This window comes from Labeo rohita, chromosome 13 (genome assembly GCF_022985175.1).
Source record: "Labeo rohita strain BAU-BD-2019 chromosome 13, IGBB_LRoh.1.0, whole genome shotgun sequence".
In the NCBI taxonomy this organism is placed as follows: Eukaryota; Metazoa; Chordata; class Actinopteri; order Cypriniformes; family Cyprinidae; genus Labeo; species Labeo rohita.
Genome location: NC_066881.1, coordinates 32,147,486 through 32,174,700, shown reverse-complemented (window position 1 = coordinate 32,174,700; position 27,215 = coordinate 32,147,486). Strand labels below are relative to the sequence as shown.

General features: G+C 34.8%; 1 protein-coding gene across 6 annotated transcripts in view; it reads left to right on the top strand.

The window, feature by feature from the left end:
• Positions 1–27,215, top strand: part of fgfr2 (fibroblast growth factor receptor 2) — a 64,651-nt gene that overhangs the window by 7,366 nt on the left and 30,070 nt on the right. Inside the window, exons 3-10 of one of the 6 annotated variants that reach the window (XM_051126380.1) lie at positions 6,116–6,382; positions 7,738–7,812; positions 11,561–11,730; positions 13,801–13,924; positions 19,375–19,565; positions 19,809–19,947; positions 23,213–23,409; positions 24,748–24,887. In XM_051126380.1, coding sequence (XP_050982337.1) covers positions 6,116–6,382; positions 7,738–7,812; positions 11,561–11,730; positions 13,801–13,924; positions 19,375–19,565; positions 19,809–19,947; positions 23,213–23,409; positions 24,748–24,887 — 1,303 coding nt within the window. Of the gene's footprint in view, positions 1–6,115; positions 6,383–7,737; positions 7,813–11,560; positions 11,731–13,800; positions 13,925–19,374; positions 19,566–19,808; positions 19,948–20,532; positions 20,678–23,212; positions 23,417–24,747; positions 24,888–27,215 lie in introns of all 6 variants that reach the window. The other 5 variants (XM_051126379.1, XM_051126378.1, XM_051126377.1 and 2 more) reach the window with 5 other exon arrangements.

Genomic DNA, 27,215 nt, shown 5'->3' with positions numbered 1-27,215 from the left:
TTGTAGTGTTTTTTAGTAATATATGTGTGCTGTATACTGTATATTAGAAAGCACAAAGGGGTTTAAATGGAATTTATTTGAATTTTTAAATGTATTTATTTTACATTTTCCAGTTTTTTTTACATTTATTTTATTTTATTTTTAGCACGTTAGGTGGTTGCCTTGAGTTTTTCAGGTGCTTGCTAGTTGGTTGCTGACTTGCCCTAGCCATAAAGGTAACTTTTAAGTCAATGTGAATTTTTTTTTTTTTTTTTTCCTCCTCATAAATTAGGAATTAACTAGCACACCTCTTTTCAAGAAGCCACATGATTTTATGCATCATTCATGTCTGAAGCACAGTACAGATCAGGTTATGTGTTAAATTTTAAAGTTAGCAGTTTGCTCAAATCCACCACCAAATTCCAGTGTTTATACGTGACTCCAGAGGTTTTGGAGGGAAAGTTGGCCAATGAGATTTGCCCGGATGCTTGTGTTGCCGTGGGCGCCCCTGAGAGGCCTGTGCTTTTGGCTGGGCATGCCATTGTCATGACAATAAAGCTTGCCAAAATTACAATTTGAAAGGCGATTGTGATTAGGAGAGAAAAGGAGCGGCTACGGAAGAGTGTTGGGATTTAACCGGAGTTGAAAATGGGAAGGGTGAGAAAATAAGGAAGGAGGGGAACGTGAAAATAGAACAGGGCGAATGCGCAGCTTGCGTGGAGTTAACTTGTGTGGGGGGCGGTTGGGTTGTCTGCTGAACCCCTGTGATCTAATTATCAGTGTTTGCTAAGGTAAGCATCACTATTACTGTTTAAACAAACCCCTAACTACTGATCTTTGGAGTGTGACTCGTCCCACACCTTTTATCCTTTAGAGATGAGCTGTGCTTGTTGAGGGCAGGTGTGCTAATACACTTTGCTATTAGACTTGTAAGGAGGACCTAAGGAATATCTAGGGTCCAGAATGTCATTAAAACCTCAATGTGAATCTGGCCACAAAGCATCCACTTAGCAAAACCATCTAAAATAGATTTGCAACCGTATAGCAGTTCATCCAAATATGTGACACTGGACCAAAAAAACAGTCGACAATTGAGATATATACAACATCTGAATAAATAAGCTTTCCATTAATGTATGGTTTGTTAGGATACGACAATTATTTGCCAAGTTGCAACTGTTTGAAAATCTGGAATCTGAGGGTGCAAAAAATCTAAATACCGAGAAAATCATCTTTAAAGTTGTCCAAATGAAGTTCTTAGCTATGCAACTAATTAAAAAGTATGTTTGGATATATTTTTGGTAGGAAATTTTCAAAATATCTTCATGGAACATGATCATTACTTAAAATCGTGATGATTTTTAGCATTGCTAATTTTGATCCATACAATGTATTGTTGGCTATTGCTACAAACTGGTGTTGTGGTCCAGGGTCACTTATCATGATGACAACTTTTACATGTGCGAAAACTGTTCTGATGTAGTTTTTTTGTAAAATTAAAGTACTTTGTATGATTTTAAATAATGTTTTACATTTTCATTGAATATTAATAATTATTTAGCCCATAAGATTAATGGAAGAAAATTTGATTTTTTGATGTTTTAATTTAATTGTAAGACTTAAGCATTGTTATTAAATTATATTTGGTATCAACAATGACATTTGCATGGTAGAAAACAGTTTAGGAAATATGCAAAAATGCATTTTTAAAATTGAATCACTTTGTGTGATTTAAAATAATATTTTTCATATCATTCAATTTAATTAATAATTTTGGCAATAAGATAAATGAATATATATATATATATATAATTTTTTTTTAATGTTTTCTTAAAAAAAAATCCATGTTTTTTTTTAAATAAATTAAGTACTTTGTGTGATTAAAAGTAATGTAATGGATTTTTATTTAATAAAATTAATAAGTTTGACCATAAGATTAGGGTAAAAGGCAAAAATTATTATTTTTAAATGGAATACTTTTATGTGATATTTTTAAAGTTAAGGTTTACATGCAATAAATAATTTTAGCCATAAGAATAATAGAAAAAGGTTTGTGATGTTTTAATTTGATTTTAAGATTATGCATTTTTATTCAATTACATGAACAATGACTTGAGAAAATGCCAAAAAAAGCAATAAATAAATAAATGAGATTAGATTTTAATTTTAATTAATATTTATAGTTTTTATTCAAATATATTTGGCATCACCAAATATACTAGTACCTTTATGAACACTTAGGGGTTTGCAGCTCCCTGGTTGGGAAATCCTAGACAAGTGGAAATAGGGTGTATATGTCTGTTATCAGAGAACCATTTCATCATTGTCTCGTCTCAGACGCATCTCATCCGACTGACCCCGAGCACTCAGTGAAGCGCACAGCGGTCTCGATTCCATGTCGCCAAGCAGGCGGAGACAGAAGGTTGATAGTGTGAGAATTGGACAGACTGGATCCTGTCACAGTTTGGTCGAGAGCCTAATTATCTGTTCTAGCGGAGGCGCAAATGAGACTTGGTGGAGCGGACGGGAAGTGCGAGACAGTCCGTATCCGTCACTCCTGATAATAACCGCCGCTCACAGCGCTCTTTTCAATAGGCTTCCCATCAAAACACAAGAGAACAGATACAGTCACACCTCGAGAAATGGAGTTGGAGGGTTTTTTCCCTGCATGTGTTTCACATATTATTCCATGAGGAAAAGACTACGTTTATTGTGGTAGAGTAGGATGTTACACTGACCTTTCCCAAGAAGAAAAATCTGGAATTTGCAAGATGTCAACAGGTTGTGGATTTGTGGATGGTCGATGTCTTGAGGACGGCAGGGGGCCGGTTGGCAGGGTGAGAGGTGAAAGGTCAAAGAGCAAATCAGAGGAGGTGGTGTTGATGGTAAAGAACAGATGTACTGGACCTGAAGAATAAAGAGAATGAAAGCATGTCAAATGTTTAAGGAGGTTGAGCTTGCATCAAGTTCCCCACTGCCAAAACTGACAAAATTTATCGTAGTGCCTTGAGAAAAGCTTTTTTAAACATTGAATTACGAAGCTGTCGACAGAGTCATTGGATCAGCTAAAACTGATTGAAACTGTCTGGTTAGTCTGGTAAAACAATGGTAGCAACATCTTAATTTGCAATAAATTGTACTGATTCAAAATTAATGAAACGTTAACATTTAAAATAAAATGAGCTTGAATGCACTGGAAGTTACTATAAATAAAATTGTCAATGTGTAAACCATAATAATTTGGATTATTTAGTTGGAGAGCTCTTCTGTCTTTTTTTCTGCATTTTTTTGCATGGCTCTTTCTGCTTTCAGCATGCACTGCTTACTTCAACTCCCCTCAGCATTTTATCTGTTCGCTATTTATACACTAAAAGTTCAGTAAGACTTGCTTTATCCACTGGTCATGCTATATCCTAAGTGTGTATGTAAAAAAAAAAAAAAAAAAAAAACAAAGGAAAAGAAGCTGATCCACATGTGTTGGCCTTCTAACAGGACTTGAGTGGGAGCAGGCCTAGTTTTTTTTCAGTTTGTCTTTAATCGTACAATAGAGGGAAATACGCAACCAATTACAGTTAAATAACAGTTGGACAAACAGAGGCCTCCGGAAGAGCAAGGCAATGAATACCGGTCCCATCAATCAACAGCAGAGTTCGTTCTAAGGCCGCACCGTCGCGAAAGGCATAAAGGAAAAGGTAATTGTTTCCGGAGTAGCGCAAAAAGGAACAATACGGGAACTAAACGTGTGTAGGGCAACGTGCCTGGGGAGAGAGTTTAGCCCTTCAAGCACACTCCAAACCCCTTGAGGACAGAGCGCAAGTCATATGACTTTCCCTTCCTGTGGTGTGTAGTTCAATCCGCCGTGCACGGTCACAATAGGACAAGAATGTGCAGGAAGATAGGTGTGTTACTACGAGAAAGGTTGGGAGTGTCTCTGCGCTGCTGATTATTTCTGACAAGTCTGACCATGTTTTTCCATACCTCTCGCTTTCAAAGTTTATGTCTTTTTGTATGCTTCAATAGCTGTTTAGTCTGTCTTAATTCATAGTTTCCGCTTAGTTGCAATAGGGTATTGTTAATACTGTGGGATATACAGTGTCAGAAGTTTAGTAGTGGTCCTTAAGCATGCATTTGCATTCAGTATTTGTTCCAAAGTGTATCATGGATCATGGTGTACTGGCCAAATTACTGAACAATTAGTCCTTGGTTTTCGTTGAACGTGTTTGTGGTTTGGGCTGCATTTCTGTGGTCTGGGATTAATCATCCAGCTATGTTAATTGCCCAGAAATTTAATATCTTTGCTGGTGTTGCTCAAACTGTATCATGCAGATTGTACAGTTACCATCTGTATTAGGAAGTGTTGATGGTTTTTTTTTTTTTTTTTTTTTTTTTTTTGAAGGTTGTTTCAACCTCATTTGAGTCATTGTGTATCAGCATCAAGGCACCGGTCACTGGCAGTGCAGCGTTAGTCCCTTTGTTTACCATTTTACCCATAAGATTAAGTGAATTAAATGGATAGAATAACTTTACTGAATTCCTTTCTCTCTGCTTCTCATTTTGGCCTGATTGGAGCATTTGATTTCTGTTCATCTTGGCTTTGCTTTCAGTGCAATCTCAGGTGAATTGAAATGGATATAGTTGGTATGTTTAGCTTAAATGCTTGATCACATATTGCTTCACACAACTAGCTGATATGGGGTTATAATTTACCAAACAAATGTAAATTTAATAATAATAAAAAAAATGTAATTCATGATTAAAAAAAAAATATATATGTATATATGTATATTTTTAATATATCTAAATTGTCTCAATATATATATATATATATATATATATATATATACATATATATATATATATAGATATATATATATATATATATATATATATAGATATAGATATAATGTGATATATTTAATAAATTTAATTTAATATAATATAAATATATATAATATATATATATAATTTAATTTAATAAATTAAATTATATATATTCGATCATATTACAAATTATATATATATATATATATATATATATATACATATATTTGTATAATTTTATGTAACTTAATTAAGTTAATTTATTATTATAGTTTTTTTTTTATGAAATCAGGATCAATAAATACATTAATAGAAAAAAAAAAAAAAAAAAAAAAAAATATATATATATATATATATATATATATATATATATAAAAACCTGTGTCAATAAATACATATACACTTTATTTATTTTCACTTATTTACCCAAGAAATGTAAAAATCTAAAAGATTGTGTACATGAATATATTTAAAATATATATATATATATATAAAAATATATAAAAGTACATCAATATGTATACAATGTTACGATATATTTTGAAATATAAGTATATACTATATTTAAAATACAATTTATATTACATATTCATATATACAAATTATATATATATATATATATATACACACACACACACACACACATACATATATGTACATGCATAGTATTATGCAAAATAAACACTATATTGAAAGAGTTATTTTTTGGGGCATTCTAGCATTTTATGCTGGATTCCTTTTTTTTTTTTTTTGTCTGAATGCTCTTACTACCTTTTTTCAATACGAAATCAAGCCTTTGATTTTCCTGTTCTAGGTGCCTCACTATCAGCATTCCTTATGAGCGTTTGGTGAGCCAGTATAGTTATTGTAGAGCATAATTAAAGATAATGGAATAAACCGGCAATAACGGGCTTAATTCTAATGCGTGAGGTCGAGGTTGAAATGACAGGGAAAGGAAAACCGAAGGCTCTGTTTATGAAACGAGCAAATATTAAGCTCCATTTCTCGACTGGCACCTCTTTCATGTCAGTGCACTGCTAATGCCACACTTTTTTCCCACTGGTACAGCTGCATGCTTCCAGAAACGCTCTGTATACACAATTCACAGCTAATGGGACGCTTTGAGGTGTCTGTGTTTGGGATTTTTTTGTCTTTTGGGTGAACTATTCATTTAATTGAAGCTTCTTCTGCACACTAGACACTTTAGGGATGTTATTTTGGTGCAGTGTTCTTCGTCTTACACTCTTTCTCTTTCTCTGTGCACCCTGTCACCCCTTTCCTCCTGCCCTCCTCTCTTTTCCCCTCCGCTCTGCAGAGCCTCCAACCAAAAACCAAAACTCTAAGCCCACCCTGTGCTCGGTGCACCCGGGTGAACTGCTCAAGCTCAACTGCCCGCTGCCCGAGGCGGCCGCCATCGTCTGGACCAAAGACGGCTCCTCGCTGGGCCCTGACAACCGCACGCTCATAGATCAGGAGTGGCTACAGATCCGCGACGCCACCCCTAAGGACTCGGGCCTGTACGCGTGCAGTGCCGCGGGCTCGCGGGCCAGCGACACGCTTTGCTTCATCGTAAACGTTACAGGTGAGACGCTTGTCTACCACAGGTGGCGCCATCTGCTGAATGAGACTGTGATATTCGTAGATGAGTCTTCGCACGCCGTATCTACCTGAATTTGAGTAGTTCTGTATGTCTGTGGAATGAAGTGGAAAATGTAGTCTTTAAAATGGCTTTGCATGCAGCATTCGGATTGATGTTCTGAGTTTGAGATTTGTTTGTATTGTTTTTACAACATTCGATGGCTCTGTAAATTGAGTATTAAGATCGTGTAAGTTCATATGCCTGATGTTATCTTATGTCTTGTACTTTTTGTCATTGTGTTATACAGACATTTTGACTGTCTGATTTAACACGTCACAAAACAATATTTTTCAAAAATAAATTTTCCCGGGCAATTGGACACGAACTTACCACACAGTAGTGTTAATGACACATTACAGTTATTTCTGCTATATATTTATAAATATATATTTATTTATTTAAAATGCACACACACGTATACACTTTAATATATGTATTATATATTATTATTATTATATATTTATATTAATTTATAAATATATTAAATATTTGACCCTGGACCATAAAACCAGTCCTAAGTAGCACAGGTTTATTTGTAGCAATAGCCAAAAATATATTGTAAAATATTGATTTTTCTTTAGCCAAAAAATACATTGTACTGGGCAAAATGATCGATTTTTCTTTTATGCCAAAAATCATTAGGATTTTAAGTAAAGATCATGTTCCATTTAAATACTTTTTAAATTTCCTACCGTAAATATATCCAAATGTAATATTTGATTAATAATATGCATTGCTAAGAACTTAATTTTGAGACCTTTAAAGGTGATTTTTCTCAATATTTAGATTTTTTTGCACCCTCAGATTCCAGATTTTCAAATAGTTGTATCTTGGCCAAATATTGTCCTATACTAACCAACCATACATCAATGGAAAGCTTTCAAAAAAATGACCCTTATGACCTTTGAGGTCCAGGGACACATATATTAATATATAAATATTATGTAAATATTTGATTTAGTCAGTCAGTTTAATTGAATTTAATACAGTAATTATGAACAAAAGATTCTTCATCTTCTTTGTTTATTTTATTTGAATTTGCATGGACATAAACGATTATTCATAACAAATAAATGGCAAAGTATGGTATACAACATGTTAACATTGAACCTGAAATAAAAGACTTCAAAAAGTAAAACTCATACTAATAAAAAATGTATTCTAAAATTACACTGTAAATTCTGTTGAGTTCAACGCTTTTATTACTATTGATGCATCAAAAAGAGCGAATAGTTGATTAGCGATAGACGTGAGGGTGAAACAAAGCACGGTTACAGTATTCCCGATACTCTCTGCAGATGCCATCTCATCTGGTGACGATGAGGACGACACGGAGCGATCGGACGATGTCGGGGTGGACGGCGAGCAAATGCGTGAGTATCGGGACCGGGGGCCGAACACCAGTTGTCACAGAGCACCATGTGAAATGCACTTGTGTTTCCAATGTCAAGTTCTTAGAGAAATAAACAACTGCTAGCTGTAGATGCAAAACTTTTTTTTGCAGTTTTTGTCAGTGAAACCACACTCTAGTGACAGGACAAGCTTGCAGCGGAGTCTGATGTTAACTATGTCACCATGCAATTCCAGCACACATTCCCAGAATTCCAGGCCTTCTCTTTCCTTTTTTCTTTGTGCTCTACATTTATCAGGTCCATGAGAGGCCTGTCTGTAATTTACCTGCTTAGAAATGTGTTTTGAATTGAGAATGGCAGGGAAAGACCTGAGTTGAAATATTAGCGAAAAAAGAGAACATTCCGAAGATGTTTAAAACCTTGTGTTGCAATGATGACGTGTTTTTGTTGGCAAACCCGGAAGTTAACTGGCTTCCTCAACAAGGATTTCTCTTTCCATTGGCTTTTGGATTATTGCAGAAAAATAAGCTCTGTGACCAACTTCTATAGTCCCATTTAGCCAGTTGTTCACTTTTTTTAAGATGCATAAACATGCATGAAAGAGTGTTACCAATGCATTTCATGTTGCTAAAATAAAATATAACAATATAACCACAGACCTTATTTCACGCCAAAAACCCATTGACTTGGGGACGATGGAATGAAACGTTTGCGAACAGCTTGATTGACAGGCTGATCTGACCAATCATAACGTTGAATGCGCCATTCTGTCCAACGAACAAATCAAACAGGAGAGTGTGTGTATTGACGACTTTCCGCGTTTGAAATAAAATATGTTCTGATGTTCATTCATGTTTTTGTCATGCTTTAAGTAAGGAAGAAAAGACGATCAGTTCATGTGTTGATCTAATAAGGTAATAAAGTGATGTACCACAACATATTAAAGAGCCACAAAACAATATTTGTTTGAATTTCTTCAAAAATGACAGTGAAGTAACGTGCTCTGTCTTGTCTGTCGGCGTGTAGTCAGTTTTCTGTTTGCTCCGCGATGTATTTTTCACTGCGTGAGAACGTGTTTAGTGTGAGAGTGGCATTGTTTGTCAGACATAGCAACAGTAACTAAAGAGGGCATTTTTTTTTTTTTTTTTGCAAATGGTCAATTGACCCTTCACAAACAGCTTGATTGACAGGTGATCTGATCAATCATAATCCTGAATCCACCGTTCTGTCCGACAAACAAATCAAATAGCAGAGTAGATTAACTTTTGTGGACAAACTTGAAAAATTGTGTTGACGTCTGTCCACAATTGAAATAAAATACGTTCTGATGTTCATTCATGTTTATTTTGTGCTTTAAGTAAAGAAGAAAAGATGATCAGTTCACGTGTTGATTGATCTAATAAAGTCATGTGACACAACATATTAAAGAGCCACAAAACTGTATTTATTGTTTGAATTTCTTCAAAAATGACAATGAAGTAATGTGCTCTGTCTTGTCTGTTGGCGTGTAGTCAGTTTGTCAGACATAGCAACAGTAACTAAGGAGGGCGGGTTTTTGTGACGGGTCAATTGACCCTTCACAAACAGCTTGATTGACAGGTGATCTGATCAATCATAACACTGCGTGAGAACATGATGTTTAGTGTGAGAGCGGCATTGTTTGTCGGACATAGCAACTAAGGAGGGTTTTGTGAAGGGTCAATTGTAAATTTAAAAATGCCAACTTCTTTCCAGTTTCTGTGTTTTTTTTTGGTCATGGTTAACTCTAATCGCTTCAGATTTTTGAGAACTTTATGTGAAAGAGAAGCCGTGACAGGTGAGGAAAGGATATTGACTGCATTCCCGCTGTTGAAAAGATCACCGTACCCAAGAGAATCTGTTTTGAGTTGTGCAAAACTAAATATTAAAAAGGGTTGTTGGAAAGAGGGGTGGAGCGAGGTCGTGCAGCTAATGGGCTCTGGTTTGGATCTGCACCAACACTTTTCTGTGTATGCTTTGGAGGTCTGGCCTTTGGCCGTGTACGAGTGGAGCTGAGGCGGGTGTGGGGGGGATTGGGGTTGGGATGGAGGGGTGTTTAGCATTGTGCTAGGGGCGGTTTCGGGCTCAGTGGGTTGGATTTCTGCCCAGCTGAACCACTCAGAACTCTTTGATATTTCTGTGCAAAGGGGCCTCAATAACAGCAGTCTCAAAAACACCATTTCTTCCCCCTCTCACGAGAAAGTTTCCTTTATTTGCGAGATGTTTTGCCTGCTTATGAGGTGTGCTGGAGTAGACAACACTGGGATTGTTTAAAGTCTAAAGGTCTGGTTTGAATGTTGTTTCTTTCTGTGCATAATTTGATGGAATTGCCTGCTGGAATGTTTCAGCGTTTCTGTTTACTGACCGATTTTTGCAGATACGGCTGGTATTTGTTGATAGTCATGGAGTTTTGGAGAAAAATGTCAATAAAGGTTCAATGGTCAGTCCATCTTTCACTGGAGGTCACCTGTCTTGGGGTTTCCCAGGACATCTGACCCTGTTGCCCTAATGTCTGAGGGTCTTCGTTTTCTCAATGAAAACCTGAACCGTTAATAAAGTTAAAAGGAGTCGAGCTTGCAGACATGTAGTCTGGTGTCCACCAGGGCGCTGAGGTCAAAGACAACGACCGTTACGAAAGAATTCCCACGAGAGGAGATGAAAAAGTTGGGTGGTGAGGAAAGAAAACAGACGGACAGATAGACGTGGAAGAAAAACCAATTAGCATGCCTTCACGCTGAAGGGAAGATGTCTGTTTACACGTCTCATATCAAGTCGCTTGCAACCTTCCGGTTAGCATGTCTGTCGAACAAAAGAAATTGGATGTGATGGTCCAGTTCCTTCTTGGCAAGCCGCTGCGTTTTTGGGCCGACTTGTTTTATCCTCCTTTCTCTTGTGTGTTTTCAGAGCAAACGGGAATATGTTTTTATTTAAGCCGCTCACTGTGAGTTGCAGGGTTCCATTAAGCAGATGGGCGGTGCAGTCATGCAGTGCTGCGAGTGTGAATAACTGTTTCGATTTGCATCCGTGGTCATGCCTTCCTGTTTCCCCTTGCTGAGTTTCAGACGGGCTCCTGCTTTCTCTCTTTTGGCAATGGTGCATTTCTGCTGGGATATTGGGGTTGAATCAAAAATGACCTCAGATTGATTTGCTATTTTGTTGCATTATTTTATTTGATTTTATTTGATTTTATTATTTATTTTATTTTATTCAACACTGCATTCAATGCACAGGCACATAAGCCCAAAATAAGCTTATTATAGTGCAATAATTGTAATATTTATTTACATAAATTGCATTTATTTAAATTGCTTTTTGATTTAGCAGTTGCATAAAGTAATATTGCAATTTTGCTTTTGAATTAATTTGTTGTATGACCCTAATGCCGATCTTCTGAACTCAGAGAGCTAAAAACATGTTGAGCGTACTGTACTGATTCATCTTCAGTGTACTGTACAATCCAAAAGCTACTGTTTTTGGCTTTGATTCTAAGTTTTTCCATAAACATAGATATAGAAAACAGACTGTAGATGTCAGGGACTGATCTATGAACTGCTGAAAGCAGATAACAGAGGAGGCGTAGATAAAAACATTTCCAGTTTGCATGGAGGTTTTATGTGATGCATATCAAAGCTGCATGTAATCTTAAAGGCTTCGACACATCAAAGAAATATATGTAGTGCACTGCAAGTGTGTGGTTCTTGTTGATGTTTGGATGATGGAAATGGCTGTAATTGCGTCTTCTTTCCTGCAGTGGCGCCGTATTGGACTTCGCCGGAGAAAATGGAGAAAAAGCTGCACGCCGTCCCCGCGGCCAACACTGTGAAGTTTCGGTGCGCGGCGGCGGGAAATCCCAAACCTGAAATGCGCTGGCTGAAAAACGGAAAACCCTTCAAACAGGAGGATCGCATGGGTGGTTACAAGGTAAGAGATTTTCACAAATGCTGTATGGGAAATTAAATTCATCATGGTAAATTTAATAATGGTTAGGTAAATTTAGTAAGCTAAATGGGTAGATTTAAGTATTTTTTGTACACGCAGATTTGCATGAGTCAGAATTGTTGGCGTGAAACAGCTGGTGAAGCACTGACTCTTGGTTAAAATGTAATAGATGTGTGATTGGTCAATGTACCCCGATCAGTGTCTGTTTGCACTTTCTTCTCTGAAAACACAGCTGATCCGCACAGAAGGTCACTAATGATTGAGCTGCTCACGCTCGATTGGTCTGAAGACTCAGATATGAGTCTGTGCCTGACTACAGGACTGTGAACGGGTTCATTCAATAATCCAGACTCAAATTGCCATTTTGAAGAACCTTATTTTGGGGATATTACCTGTTTACAAAAAAACAAAAAACCCTCCATTGATTGTTTTGGTCATGAACCTTTTTAATAAAACTAATAACAGCTAGCAACTAATGAAAACATTTGGTTTATTAATGATAAAGTTTGATTATTAATCAAATATGCTTGTGTTAATGATTTATTGTAATTTAAAAAATGAATGCTTTTTAATAACAATAATAACTCTTAAAATATTTGTTTTTTAAACATAAAAAATTAAATGTGTCATAAGCATTAGATTATAACCAGTGTTATTTATTATCACTGCGGTACTTCTAGAGTTTTTAAAGTTCTAAATTAGATTTTATTATTATTATTTTTTAAAATAATTTCTGCTTTCATTAATTTTAAAGTTTTAGTAATTTTGTTGTTTTTGTCATTTTGTTTATTTTGTTTATTTTTATATTTTATTTTATTTATTTTATTTTTTTGAAGAACCTTATTTGGGAAATTTTCTGTTTACAGGTTTAAGGAAGAAAATGTTCAACTGCTGTACAAAAAAAAAAAATCCATTGATTTTCATGATCAGATGAAACATTTTAATAAAACTAATGACAACTAACAACTAACGAAAACATTTGGTTTATTAATGATAATATTTGATTATTAATCAAATATCTTTGTGTGAATGATTTATTGTGATTTATTGTAATTTTAAAAGCAAATGTTTTATAATGACAATAATAACTTATAAAACGTTTTTTTTAAACATAAATTAAATGTCTCAGAAACTAGTGTTATAGTTATATATTTAGTTATTTTTTTTTAGTAATTTTGTTGTGTTTTTGTCATTTTATTATTTTATAGTAGTACTTTTTATAGTAGTTTTTATACATTTTATTTCAGTTAATAATAATAATATTTCAGTTCAGTTTTTGAAGTTAATTTCTTTTATTATGTTTTGTATTTTATTTGTTTAAATTTTATTTAATTACCATGTATTTTGTGATTTATATTTTAATAAAAATGTATTTTTTAATGATTTTAGTCTTAGATACCCAAAATAACCCTGATTATAATTGCATTTTGCAATATACAAAGCAAATCTTCATGAAAATAGTCTCCAACTTCTGCCTGTATGGCAGCTTTTAGTCAAAATAAGATTTAAAATGTTTCATAAAATAAATACGATTATGGATAATGCAACAACTGAAGTGCCTTAGGTGGATGAACCCTGATTTTGTCGTCATTTGAAGGGTCTCAGTAGGCCGAGGCTTGTGTAGCGAAAGTCTCCATGGAAGAGACGCTGGATTTTGTGGCCTGCAGTCACGAGAGCTGCATTCCTGGGGTGGGGGCGGGAGCTTGCTCGTCTGTCGGCACAGCGATATTACTTTTCCCATGGTGCTCTTGCTCGAAAAACCCTCGTCTTCTGAGCCAATTTCTCTCTCGCTTGTTTGTTCTGTCAGTGCCGCTGTCAAATTTGCCCTTCGTTTTGCAAGACGTCACACACAGGTGTGAAATTGAGGATAATAGATGGTAAACATGGAGTTTTGTTTGAGACAAATTTGAGAAAACAAACCAAAACAACCACCTGTGTTTGGTTATGTAATCAAACACGATTCACAGGCTGGGAACGTTGCATAAACAAGTGACTGACCTAATCTGAATGTGTTCTGTTCTGTTAAGTTTGCTTTTAATTTGTCCCGTTCAGCTCCGACTCCAGCACTGGACTCTAATCATGGAGAGCGTCGTTCCCTCTGATAAAGGAAACTACACCTGTGTGGTGGAGAACGCCTATGGATCCATCAATCACACCTACACGCTGGATGTAGTGGGTGAGTCCTGTTTACATGTGTTTAGATACTTGTTTAGAATTTAAAGACAGGTAAACAGGGCATAGAAGACTGTTGTGGGTATCTTTGAGTGAACAGCAGAGCAAATGAGTGAGATCGTCCACTCAAAAAATCATTTACATAGTGATAGATCCACACTGCAGCTCAACTTTGGGATCATTAAGACTTGTAATGTTTTTTAAAGAAGTCTCTTATGCTCATCAAGACTGCATTTATTTGTTCAAAAATACAGAAAAAAACAGTAATATTGCAAAATGTTATTACAATATAAAATAATGGTTTTTATGTTCATATACTTTAAAATATAATTTATTCCTGTGATGCAAAGCTGAATTTTCTTCAGCTGTTACTCCAGTTTTAGGTGTCACATGAATCTTCAAAAATCATTCTAATATGCTGATTTATTATTAGAATTATCAATGTTGGAATCACTTGTGCTGCTAAATATTTTTTTCGAATCTGTGATTCTTTTTTTCAGGATTCTTTGAATAACAAGTTAAAACAGCATTTATTCGAAATATAAATCTTTTCTAACAATGTAAATCTATGCTATCACTTTTTATTAATTTAACACATCCTTGGTGAATAAAAGTATTAATTTCTTTCTTTTATTCTTTCAGAATAAAAATGTACTGACCCCAAACTTACTGAACAGTAGTGTATATTGTTAGAAAATCTTTCTATTTTAAATCAATGCTGTTCTTTTTAACCTTTTATTGATCAAAGAATCCTGAAAAAACTGTTTCCAACATTGATAATTCTAATAATAAATCCGCATATTAGAATGATTTCTGAAGATTCACGTGACACTTAAAAATGGAGTAACAGCTGATGAAAATTCAGCTTTACATCACAGGAATAAATTATATTTTAAAGTATATTGTATTGTAATAACATTTTGCAATATTACTGATTTAAGTGTAAATATGCAATTTCTGGTGATATAGATATGTATAACATTAGGAAAAAATATTACAATTTAAAATATTTTTTTTCTTTTTGAAAAAGTTTGAAATGTAATTTATTCCTGTGATGCAAAGCTGAATTTTCAGCATCATTACTGCAGTCTTCAGTGTCACATGGTTGTTCGGAAATCATTCTAGTATGCTGATTGGCTGTTCAAGAAATATCATTGCATAATATAATTGAATGCTAAATTAAATTTTATTAATTTCTTTAATAATATTTAAATATTTTCTCTCCAAATGATATGCGAGCAATATTTCAAGTCTTTTAAAGCCATACATGGTGTTCTTATATGCATTACGCACGTGTCTAGACTATCACACTATAGACCTTCCAAAAGACTTGGAAGGCTTAATTTTCATTTTTTCGGGTGACCTGTCCCTTTAATTCGCAGCTGTCTGCACTAGTTTACTCTTTGAGTAGACCTGCCCCATCTAAACCTCAGAACCAAGCTGTATTTTTGCATGCACACACCCATGAACATGCACATTCGCTAGGCTCACACGCACACACATATACATGCTCCCTATTTAGGGCCCCTGTTCTGGGTTAAGTAAAAGCAGTCTTTCAGAAGGTCTCTGTTTTTCTTTTCCGTTTTATTGCATGGCCGTAAAGCCCTTTTGTGTCTGGCTCAGTCTAATACTCTCATCACAGAGCAAGCAGGAGAGAAAGGAGGCAGAGGAAAGGATAATGCTGTTGTTTTTCACTTTAACGTCAGACTAGCTTACCTGGGAAATCTATGAAAATGACAAGATGAGAGAGAAAACGCTTTTCCTGTGCCGGAATGGGAGTCTCGCTGACCCTTCGAACAGGTCAATGAAAGTTGCGCTGGCCTGCATTTCAAAGCTGGACAAAGTACAAAGCGCTGACACTTAAAAGAGCCAAAAAGACTCTAATTATCGCTGTTTATTGTGGATGTCGGCCAGATTCCTGAAACTTCTACTGTAGATCATTTCCAACAATAGCCTTTTCTACCAATTTGTGCACACATTATTACATTCAAGTTTAGGACGCCCCGTCACCATCCACTTTCACTCACGGCCTGTCTGAGTTTTAAGCCATAGTAACTGTTTAGATAATATAGTTGTTTTTGCTAATAAGTTCTTCCTTATCTTGCTTGTTCGTGTGTAGTAGTTCTTTGCACTGATAGCCATGTAAACACATCTTCTGCATTATAAACGTACAGCAAAAGCTCAAACCACCCAGACCTAGTTGGCACAGTAAGTTAGTTCATCTCCACCCTGATTTCTCTCTCAACCAATCCCATGCCACAACCCAAGCAGCCCCTCCCTGACTGTTTTTGGTCCACGTATGCTAAGTCAGCAGGTTATCCAGAGTTCAGCATTCTCGCTTCGGGATGCCAGATCAGCCTGTAAATGCCTGGCTAATGATGTAAGTGATCGATTGTGATTTGGTGGAGAATGCGGGAGAGCGACTGGCACTTGGCTTAACTTAGCTGACTCAATGGGTTTTTTAGAGGAGGATCTGACCTTCAACCTGGGTTTTTTTGGAAAGTAGGTTGGAAAGTTGTTTGGTAAGGGTAGTGGCTAGCAAGCTTGAGTAAGCAATATTAGGTGATAACGTGACACAATTAGGGTTGGGTATCTGTTGTATTTTAGCAGTTCTGATTCTGCTTAGAGATTGTGATTCTTCACAATTCCCAGTTTCCATTTGAAATAAGGTATAAAATGTTAACATTTAGATATCAAACATATTCATTCTATGTCTCTTTTTGGCAAAACATTCTGTTGCAGTTGAATACCTGGAACAAATCAGCCTAAAAATCAGCACAAAAATACATTGTATGGGTTAAAATTACCAAATTTTCTTTTATGCCAAAAATCTTTAGAATATTAAGTAAAGATCATGTTCCATGAAGATATTTTATAAATTTCCTACCGTAAATATATCAAAACTTGATTTTTTTAATTAGTAATTTGAAATAGTTGTCCTATACTATCAAACCATACATCAATGGAAAGCTTATTTATTCAGCTTTCAGATGATGTATAAATCTCAATTCAAAAAATTGACCTGTATGACTGGTTTTGTGGTCCAGGGTGAGTGATTTTCTTTTTCTTTTGTTCTTTGATTAACATTAATGGGACAAACAATGTTAGGGATATTAGGTTGCTGACACTTTAAGACCTAATGGACAGATCCAGTATACTGCTACACATTTGTTTTTAGTCTTAGTGCTGCTTGAGTTCACTCAAGACAAAACCGCCAAGAATATGTGGACGTAATTCTGTGTATTCATCTGTTCAAGCGCAAGACGATGTGAAAGAAAACTCAATTCACTGTATGCACTATATAAGGCTGCTTTTTATACTTGTGCATGCGTTGGAGAAAATCAGCATGCAAAAGTGCAAAATGAAGTTTCCTCATGCATCTTCTTGTGCTTGAATGGTTAAAAATCACAGTAAAATGCACACACTTGAATCGATAAGCAGAATCGAAATTCGCTTGTCTTATCAAAGTCACCAATTTTGCAAAATTGGAACCAGTAGTTGATAGCCAACCCCAAACACACAATCAGCCTAAAACACTTGCTAGCATCTCCAAAGGAAGACTTTCTGCATGGCATGGAGAATTTGTAAGGTTTAGATCTTTGTGTGTCAGCAAAGTTTGTCTCTGTACCTTTTTGTTTCTCATCTGTTCTTCTTCATCTGTCTGTCTTTTCTTTTCACTGCCCATCTGTTGGGCATCCTTTATCCTCTGCATCCCTTGACCCCAGCCCCTCTTTCTTTTGCTCTCTCTTTCTGCTTTGCACCATTGTTTTGAGCTTTTCTTGTGCCCCCTCTGGTGCCCCTCAGTCTTAAATCCTCTTACATCCCCCACAAACCTTCACTGCGTGTCTGTGAAGGTTGACCTCTCCACATCTCCTGTGTGACATCATGCTTGTATGTCTGTGTATGTCGGGGTAACCAGGAGACGTGTGAGAATTACAGGGCGAGAGTAATGCTGTGTTGCGAAGACAGTGAGGTGTGTGCTTGTAATGTGGTTTAGTCTGTGTAGTTTCTGATTTTTTTTTTTTTTTTTTTTTCTTTTCTTTTGGAAAACGTGATGCAGTTGGAGTAGTTCTAACTGCATCCAAAGCAGGGGTATTATATTTAACAAAAACTTCAATCATTTAAAAAAAATCATAATAAAAAATCAATTGTAACTTGAAATAATATAAAAATGACCGGAAATAAAATAAAATATTAAAAAAATATTATTTTATTTATTTTTTTATTTTATTTTATTATTTAGCTGCCAAGCTAATTTTCCGTAATGCAAAAATTACCTAAAACAAAACCTTTTTATTTTATTTTATTTTATTTTATTATTATTTTATTTTAGCTGATAAGGTAGTTTACCTTAACGTACCAAAATATCTAAAATAAAAAAAAAATAAAATAAAAATGTATAAAATTACAAAAACAACTGAAAATAAAATAGAAAATACCTAAAACTAAAACTAAAATCACAGCATTCTTATTTTGTATTATTATTTCTAAGGGTAAAAAGAAAATTGGGTTCCTGATACGCCAACGCTGCAGGAACTGCAGCTGATATTTGTTGGACACTGTACATCTGTCTTATTTTTCCCCCACTTTGCCTTTCTTCATCTGTGTTTGTTCAGTCTTTATCAGCAGAGATAACGCAACAGCCTCTATTTTGTTAACAGCAGCCTAATAGGACAGTAGGCGTGGTAATCTGAACACCGTATGTTCGCATCTGTTTTCAACATAACAATAACTGAGCAGCAAATCAACCTATTAGAGTGATTTCTGAAGGATAATGTGACATTGAAGACTGGAGTAATGATGCTGAAAATTCAGCATTGCATCGCAGGAATAAATTGCATTTTAAAATATATTTAAATAGAAAAGAGTTCTTTTAAATTGCAATCTTGATTTTTCTGTATTTTTGATTAAATAAATGCAGCCTTGCTGAGCAAAAAACTTTATTCAAAACATTAAAAGAACTTGCCGACTCAAACAGTAGTGTCCTTGGTAAATATCAATATGTGACCATGAACCACAAAATCAGTTATAAAGGTCAGTTTTTTAAAATTGGGATGTATACATCATCTGAAAGTGATAAATATGTTTTTGTTAGGATAGGACAGTATTTGGCCGAGATACAACGATTTGAAAATCTGGAATCTGAGGGTGCAAAAAAAACTAAATATTGAGAAAATGCCTTTAAAGTTGTCCAAATGAAGTTCTTAGCAATGCATATTACTAATCAAAAATGAAGTTTAGATATGTTTACGGTAGGAAATTGACAAAATATCTTCATGGGACATGATCTTTTACTTAATATCCTAATGATTTTTGGCATAAAAGAAGAATTGTTAATTTTGACCCATACAATGTATTTTTGGCTATTGCTACAAATATACCCGTGCTACTTATGACTGCTTTTGTGGTCCAGGATCACATATAATAATGTTAATTCTAATTCCTTTCTATCAGAACGCTCTCCTCACCGGCCCATTCTTCAGGCAGGCCTTCCGGCCAACGTCACTGTGCAAGTCGGAGAGGATGCTAGGTTTGTCTGTAAAGTTTACAGCGACGCTCAACCTCACATCCAGTGGCTGCAGCACATTGTGAAAAACGGCAGCCGTTATGGTCCTGATGGACTCCCATACGTCCGGGTGTTAAAGGTAGGATTGGTTAACATCTTTTTTCCATGTATTTTATCCTTGCGTTTTGGGAGCATGAATGTTTTGATGCAGCTGATTTCTTTTAGAAACAATGAGATGCTGAAACACTTCATTCCTGCAGGAGATATATTTTATGCGATGTAATGGGTGGTGGTCCCTCGTTTTCCGCTCTCCTAAAGAGTACAAGAGATTATAACAGGCTCCCATATGTGTGTTTTTGTCCCTCGTTGTGGCGCCCCCTAGCGCTCGGGCATAAACAGCTCGGACGTGGAAGTGCTCGTGCTCACCAACGTGACGGAAAAGGACTCTGGTGAATACACGTGCCAAGTATCCAATTATATCGGTCAGGTCAGCCAGTCCGGTTGGCTCACTGTCCTACCAGGTAAAAAATAAGAACGAGACGTCAGTCCCGGCGTCCCCTTCCCCTCTGCTGGTGTTTTGGGTTGTTTTTTTGTCGTCGTGGTGATCCTGGGATTTTCGCTGAGCCGTTGTGGTGTAGTCTGGTGTTTTTCTTTTTTTTTTTTGGTGGATCTTTCTTGGTGCCCAATCAGCCATGGAAACAAGCCTTTGGTCTGTCCTTGCCACTACCTTCCTGTTCTGTTCTGTGTCACGTTTCCCTCCTACTTTCTCCCCTTTCATTTATCACTTATCGAAAAGGCAGCGGCTTGTTTTCCATGTTCTTGTGTTTGCATGAACCCTTGAGGATCTGGTGGGTTCACCTGTGTTGGGTACAGAGGTTTGGGTCTTTATTTAGATCTACGTTTATGGCGATTTTATCCTGTCCTTCGTATTTGACGATCTTCTCTCCCAAAGTGGAACATCTACCATCTCTGTAATGCGTAGATGGGAAATACAACATTGAACATCTCCTTTTCTCTTCTTGGTATTATGGGTCTGATTTGTTTCTTTTCTTTCTTCCATCTTCCAACTTCTTCTTCTCCTGCGTTTCCTCCTTTGTTTCTCTCAGACGGCAGGTGTGAACACTACGGACAAAGAGATCGAGGTGCTCTACCTGCCTAATGTAACTTTCGAGGATGCGGGCGAGTATACGTGCTTGGCGGGTAACTCTATTGGGATCTCCTATCACACTGCTTGGTTGACGGTACTTCCAGGTATACACTCGTCCTCTACTGCTTCGTACCTACACTTCCTTTGTGTCGAAGCCACGTTGGTTGATATCGCACCAATGGTCTTTGAGAGGGAACAAGAGGCACTTGGGACGTTGCATAGCAGTGCTTGTTTAAGTAGCATTATACTAGATACACTATTATAGTCAGGAATATTTTCGCAAAAAAATGTTGAAAAATAATGTCAGCACACTAAAATTAAAAAAAAAAAAAAAAAAAACATAGAAATGTATTTATTTAATACATAAATCAGTGCTGTCAAACGATTAATCGCGATTAATTGTGATTAATCGCATTCAAAATAAAAGTTTTTGTTTACGTAATACACTGTATGTGTGTACTGCTCTGTATATTTATTATGTACATATAAATATGAATGTATATATTTAAGAAAAATGTCTTATGTTAAATATATTTATATTTATAAATTATATGCATAAAAATATATACATGGAAAAATAAATACCTTATATATTTTCAAATATTTCAAATCAAATCAAATATTTTCAAAACATACTGTATGTGTGTATTTATATATACATAATAAATATACACAGTACACACAGTTACATATATTATGTAAACAAAAAAAAAATATTTTGCACTGTGATTAATCACGATTAATTGTGATTAGTCGTTTGACAGCTCTAACATAAATATATAATATTTAATTTATTTAATATTTCAAATTGCGTTTAATGTATTTTCTGTTTTTTATTTAATTTGAGTTTCTGTAATTTTATTTTAATAAAATAAATATATATATTTTTTATTATAAAGTGATATTATATATATATATATATATATATATATATTGTTCTTTATTGTTTCAATTTGTATTGTTTCAATTGTTTAGCGTCATACTGAATTTGTTCATCAAGGGTAAAATTTATGAAATTATAATTTGTGCTAAAAACTGCACCCAAGTGTCTCGAGATCCCTGTTATTTTCAATTTTCTTTTCCCGACTAACATTTTACTGGTTGCATGCTTGAACAAAGATGTGTATTGATGCAATAGTTTGTTACAATTACAATTCTGTCATTATTTACTCACCTTCATGTTGTTTAAAGTATGACTGACTTTCTTTTGTGGAACTCCAAAAGAAAAAAATTGTGAAACTACAAATGAGAGACATTGGGGAATATGTTCTGTAGTCTGTTCTTTGCACAAAACTATCATATGACTTGAAATATATTGCATGAGTCATATGAATTACCTTATTGCTGCTTTTTTACTACTTTGAAGCTTGACGCCGACCACCATATGGTTCTGTTGTACAACAATGAGCAGTGTTTCACTGATGAAAGAAAGTCAGACGGGTTTAAAATGACATGAGGGTGTTAATGATGATAAAATGTTGATTTTTGGCTGAACTATTCCTATATCTTTTAAAGTCTTTTTCCATTTCAGCTCTAATAACGGTTTTGTTCTCTGAAGAAAGTCTTAAGATTTGCTTACCCTCTCACTTGCTGGACTTTCTTAGTTATTAGAGCCATTTCATAACCTCTGTGTCTGTGTCTGTGTGTGTTAGAGTGTGATTTAGGTGCACTTTTTAAATTTTGGACAGGTTTAACTGAATATTAGTGCATTCAGTGTAGTTTTACAAACACAAAGGCTATCTGTCGTCATGCACAAAACAGCATCCTGTGTGTACGCTAACATGCATAATGCAACAGCGTGCACCTCACTGCATTTTAATAAGAGTCCATTTCCTGACAAGGAAACAGACCAAATCTTTGACCGCAAATGGCACCACTTACTGGTCTGCGGTCAGACAGATGGAAGTCAGTCTGTGCGTATGTGTGTGTGATCGTATCCATGAAGTGTGCATTTCTGAAGGACCTCAAGTGTCAGGAAGTCCTGCAATACCGTGGTCATATGTAAACCATTTTGTCAGCATGTGTATGTTCGCAGGGGCCATTGAGCGTAAGGAAATATGCTATGGTGGAAAGAAAGATCACTGAGGAGATCTTCTTAATATGTCCGTTATTAAACGGAGATCAAATTGAGGCTTACGTCTCAGATTTTTTTTTTCTCCTAAGCGACAGAAATCTTATGCATCTTAATATGAACTCCAAATGTTGAACTGCTCGTCAAATTCACTTTATAGCTCTGATACTTAAATGAAAAGATTCCTGAGCTAAGGAAGAGGAACATCTAAATAAAATCTCCGTCTGACTGGTCAGACTGTCTTTATTAGTTATATATATTGCTACAGCCTTGGAAGGAAAGTAGTTTGTAGAGCACTGAATAGTTTGAAATTGATCAATATGTCAAATGTGTGTGTTTGTGTGTGTGTTGGTTCATTTAGTCACTTTCACCTTTTCCTCTGCTGTTTTGTTATCACTGGCAGAACATTTTGCTCTGAAACCTTAATGTCCTTCATAACCATCTTAAAACTGTGCTGTGCCCAACATTAAGGTTCTGGTGCAATACTCCACTCATTTGAAGAGTGTCTTAAATCCTTCTAGGTTTGTCGCCTCACTTCTTTTTTCCGATCCTTCTTGCTACTCTACAGCCGAGTCAGACACCCCCGAGGTGGAATATCCTCCGGACTATGTGGAGATCGCCATCTACTGCATAGGTGTCTTTCTCATCGCCTGTATGGTGGTGATCGTGGTGGTTTGTCGAATGAAGACATCGGCTAAAAAGCCTGATTTCGGGAGTCAGCCGGCAGTGCATAAGCTGACCAAACAGATCCCTCTGCGCCGCCAGGTAACAGAAAGTAGATAAAGAGTTCTAGAAAACTTATACACACCTACATACACACACTAATATGTGACCCTGGACCACAAAACCAGTCATAAGGGTCAATTTGATAAAATTTAATAGATTTATACATCATCATTTGAATAAATACACTTTTCATGGATGTATGGTTTGTTAGGACAGGACAATATTTGGCCGAGATACAACTAGCTGAAAATCGGGAATCTGAGGGTGCAAAAAAAAAGAAAAACGCTTTTAAAGTTGTCCAAATGACGTTCTTAGCAATGCATATTTCTAATCAGAAATTAAGTTTTAATATATTTATGGTAGGACTTATACAAAATATCTTCATGGAACATGATCTTAATATCCTAATGATTTTTGGCATAAAAGAAAAATTGGTAATTCTGAACCATACAATTTATTGTTGGCTATTGCTACAAATATACCCACGCTACTTATGACTGGTTTTGTGGTCCGGGGTCACATATACGAATGATTTGTCTTTGGAAGCTTCTAAGGCAAGTTTAAGTTTAGTGATTCGAACCAACCTCTTAGTTCAAAGTATTGCATTTTGGCAACTTGTCTTGGATATTTGTGCTATAGACATAAATGATTCTTTAAATCATGTGATCATAATTATTTTTTAATGTAAATTTCTTTTTAGATATAATAAGTCATGTTTCAAGATCATTTATTGTATAAGCACAGTTGAGACAAATATTTGAGAGATAATGATAAAATATAATGACTCTTTATATTTATATTTGTACATTTTAAATATGTTTATTTATTTTATTGTATATATTTTATATATAATGATTTTTAATGATTTTGCATTATATGCAAATATATCTTTAAATATAATCTGAATTGTTGGTATAACATGTTGACTTTTACATGATTAAAATGCATTATCATGCATTATGTAAAAATAATTGAAACTGAGGTTATATAACTGTTGTGAATATATAACTGTTGTGTTATTCTAGATTAAATACTAATGTAAGTTTTGTAGCATTGCCTTTGTTGTAATTTTTGGAATAACATGTCAGGTTTCTTTGAGAGAGGTTGAAGGTATGCTATATGGTGGTAAGTTGAAAACATTCTTTGAAACCATAACATTTTGAGCAAATTTATGATGCATTACAAAAAAAAGCATGGGTTTTAGGTATCAGTAACTTCAGATTTTGTGCTATTAATTGTATCATGTAAGTCACAGCTTCCTATATTAATAATATTAATCTGCTTAAGGCACATACACACACACACACATAGGTGTTAATAGTGTTTGGTGCTGTCTTCAAGACTCAGGTGATCAGCCATCCATCTTTTCCCTTACAGGTGTCATCTGACTCCAGCTCCTCCATGAGCTCTAGCACGCCATTGGTCAGAATCACCACTCGCCGTAGCTCCGCCCACGACGACCCCATCCCAGAGTACGACCTCCCTGAGGACCCGCGCTGGGAGTTCTCCAGAGACAAGTGAGCATTTCATTTCACTTTTCTAAACATTCACATAAAGACACTGACAAACTGAATTAAATGGAGTTTTGCGTTATTCTAATCTTCAAATTCACCTTGTTCAGAAAGGCCACAAACTGAACCAAGCACATATCAGAGTTGAGTCTTTTCTGCAAGAAACCACAGTGTATGCTTTGGCTCATCAGTGTTGCCAGATCTTGTTGAAAAAAGCACCAAATAAAAACAAGCCCATAATAAACTCAAATTGAAATGGGTTATCTTGGGAATAAGCCACATACCGTGATATAGCGATGTGCCTGCTTTAATAACTCAATAAACTGGATTGTTTTATGAGCCGAGCCCAAACAACAAACCCAAAGACGCTTAATAATAATAAGTGGACATGGCAACCCTTCAACCTTCCAAACGTAAACAAAACTCGATGTTTGTTTAGTTAAAATCACTGAACGTAACAAGTCTTTGGTTGCTGTAATATTTCTTTGGTTTAAAGTAGTGGATACTAAACATGTGAGACACTTACAAAACCATAATTTAGGGATTTCACTTCTGTATTCAATTGCAGTTGTTACTCCACAAGTTTACAGTGTGAATGTGGCCAAAATGTTTCTTGTTTCTCATTTATTGATATATTTTTGTATTATAGTTTTTGTAGTCTCTAATTAATTCAAAGTATAATCCTGCATCTTTTTCACTTGTAAATCATTGTGACTGGAAGCTAATCTTCTTATACGCTTACAATCTCATTATGTCTAATTAATAACCTGTGACTTGTGCGGGCGCAATGTACAATCAATCATTCATAACACAGCACAGGCCTCTGTTCGTTAGCCGTTATTATTCTTAGAGAAACCAAACACACATTTTTCTCATTATGAAGCAAGATACAAGTAGCTACCAGTTAACTTTCTGTTAGCATCACATGTCTGACACTGACCTCGATTGATCGTGTGACTAACGAGAGAGACTCCGACTCTCAGATTAATGTTTAATTGGCGTGCTTAATATTTATAAAATGCTTCCGGTGTGATTTGGAGATTTACAGTGGATCCACTATCGTGGTGTTGCCAAATCCGTACAGATTGCTAATTAATGACTAAGAAAGCCTGTTTAAGCAATCTGTAATGAAAATGGTGGTTAAAAAGGAGTCTGTTTGTACTTTGATTGTCTCAAGGATGATTTGTAAGCAGTTTAACATGCTATTATTCAACTCCAAACTCTAACCAAGTCTTTATTTATTAAATTAATGGTAGAGTGTTTTTTCAGGATTAAGCTGTTCATGATTTAGTGGATAACAGTCCTTACATGTTCACAACTAATGGGCAGTAATGCTTATTCTATAGGTAAAGGCAAGCACTATTTTACGTATTTTTTACCTTCACACCCACTAAAGGAATTGTTGCCTTTGGGCAGACAAGCTAAGACGTGCTTTTGTGAGGAACGGAAGACTTATGAAAGGAAAGATTTTGTTGGAAACTATTCATTTCTGCTTTTATTTGTTATTCTATCGGTAACTATATGAGTATTGGCCGATATTCTCTCTCTTAAAAGTAGATAATATTCAGAGACTACATTTTTTTTAATTTGAACATCAATTTTTTTGCCTATAATTAATTATAATTAATTTGCTAAATTCTAATATTTTTAAAAAATACATAAAAAAATTGGTCTTATGTAAATTTTCTATTTTATTTATTTTTATTATATATATATATATATACTGTATAATATTGTAAATTACTGTCTTTTTACTGTATTTAATATTTTCTAGAAGCATATAAATTATATAAATCTATATAAAATATTTTTATTTAAAAAATATTAATGTAATTTTGAAAAACAGTACGTATATAGTTATATATGTGTGTGTGTGTGTGTGTGTATGTATATATATATATATTCATAACGCTTATACACATACATAACACACACACATATATATGTATATAAACTGTATACTACTGTTTTCAAAATTATGTTAAAATGATATCTTATGTTAAAAATATTGTAAAAATTCACTAAATTACTGTCTTTTTACTGTAAATAATATATGATACAAAATAAATAATATTTTAAGTTTTTCTGAAAGCATTTATATAAATTATATAAATTTATAAAAAATATACATGATTTTTTTTAAATGATTTTTTAAATATAATTTCGAAAACTACATTTATACAGTTACATATATATATATATATATATATATATATATATATATATATATATGCACATTGTATACTACTGTTTTCAAAATTGTTAAAAAATATATATATATTATGTTAAAATAATTGTAATTATAAATGCATAATATTTCATTTTAATGGATAT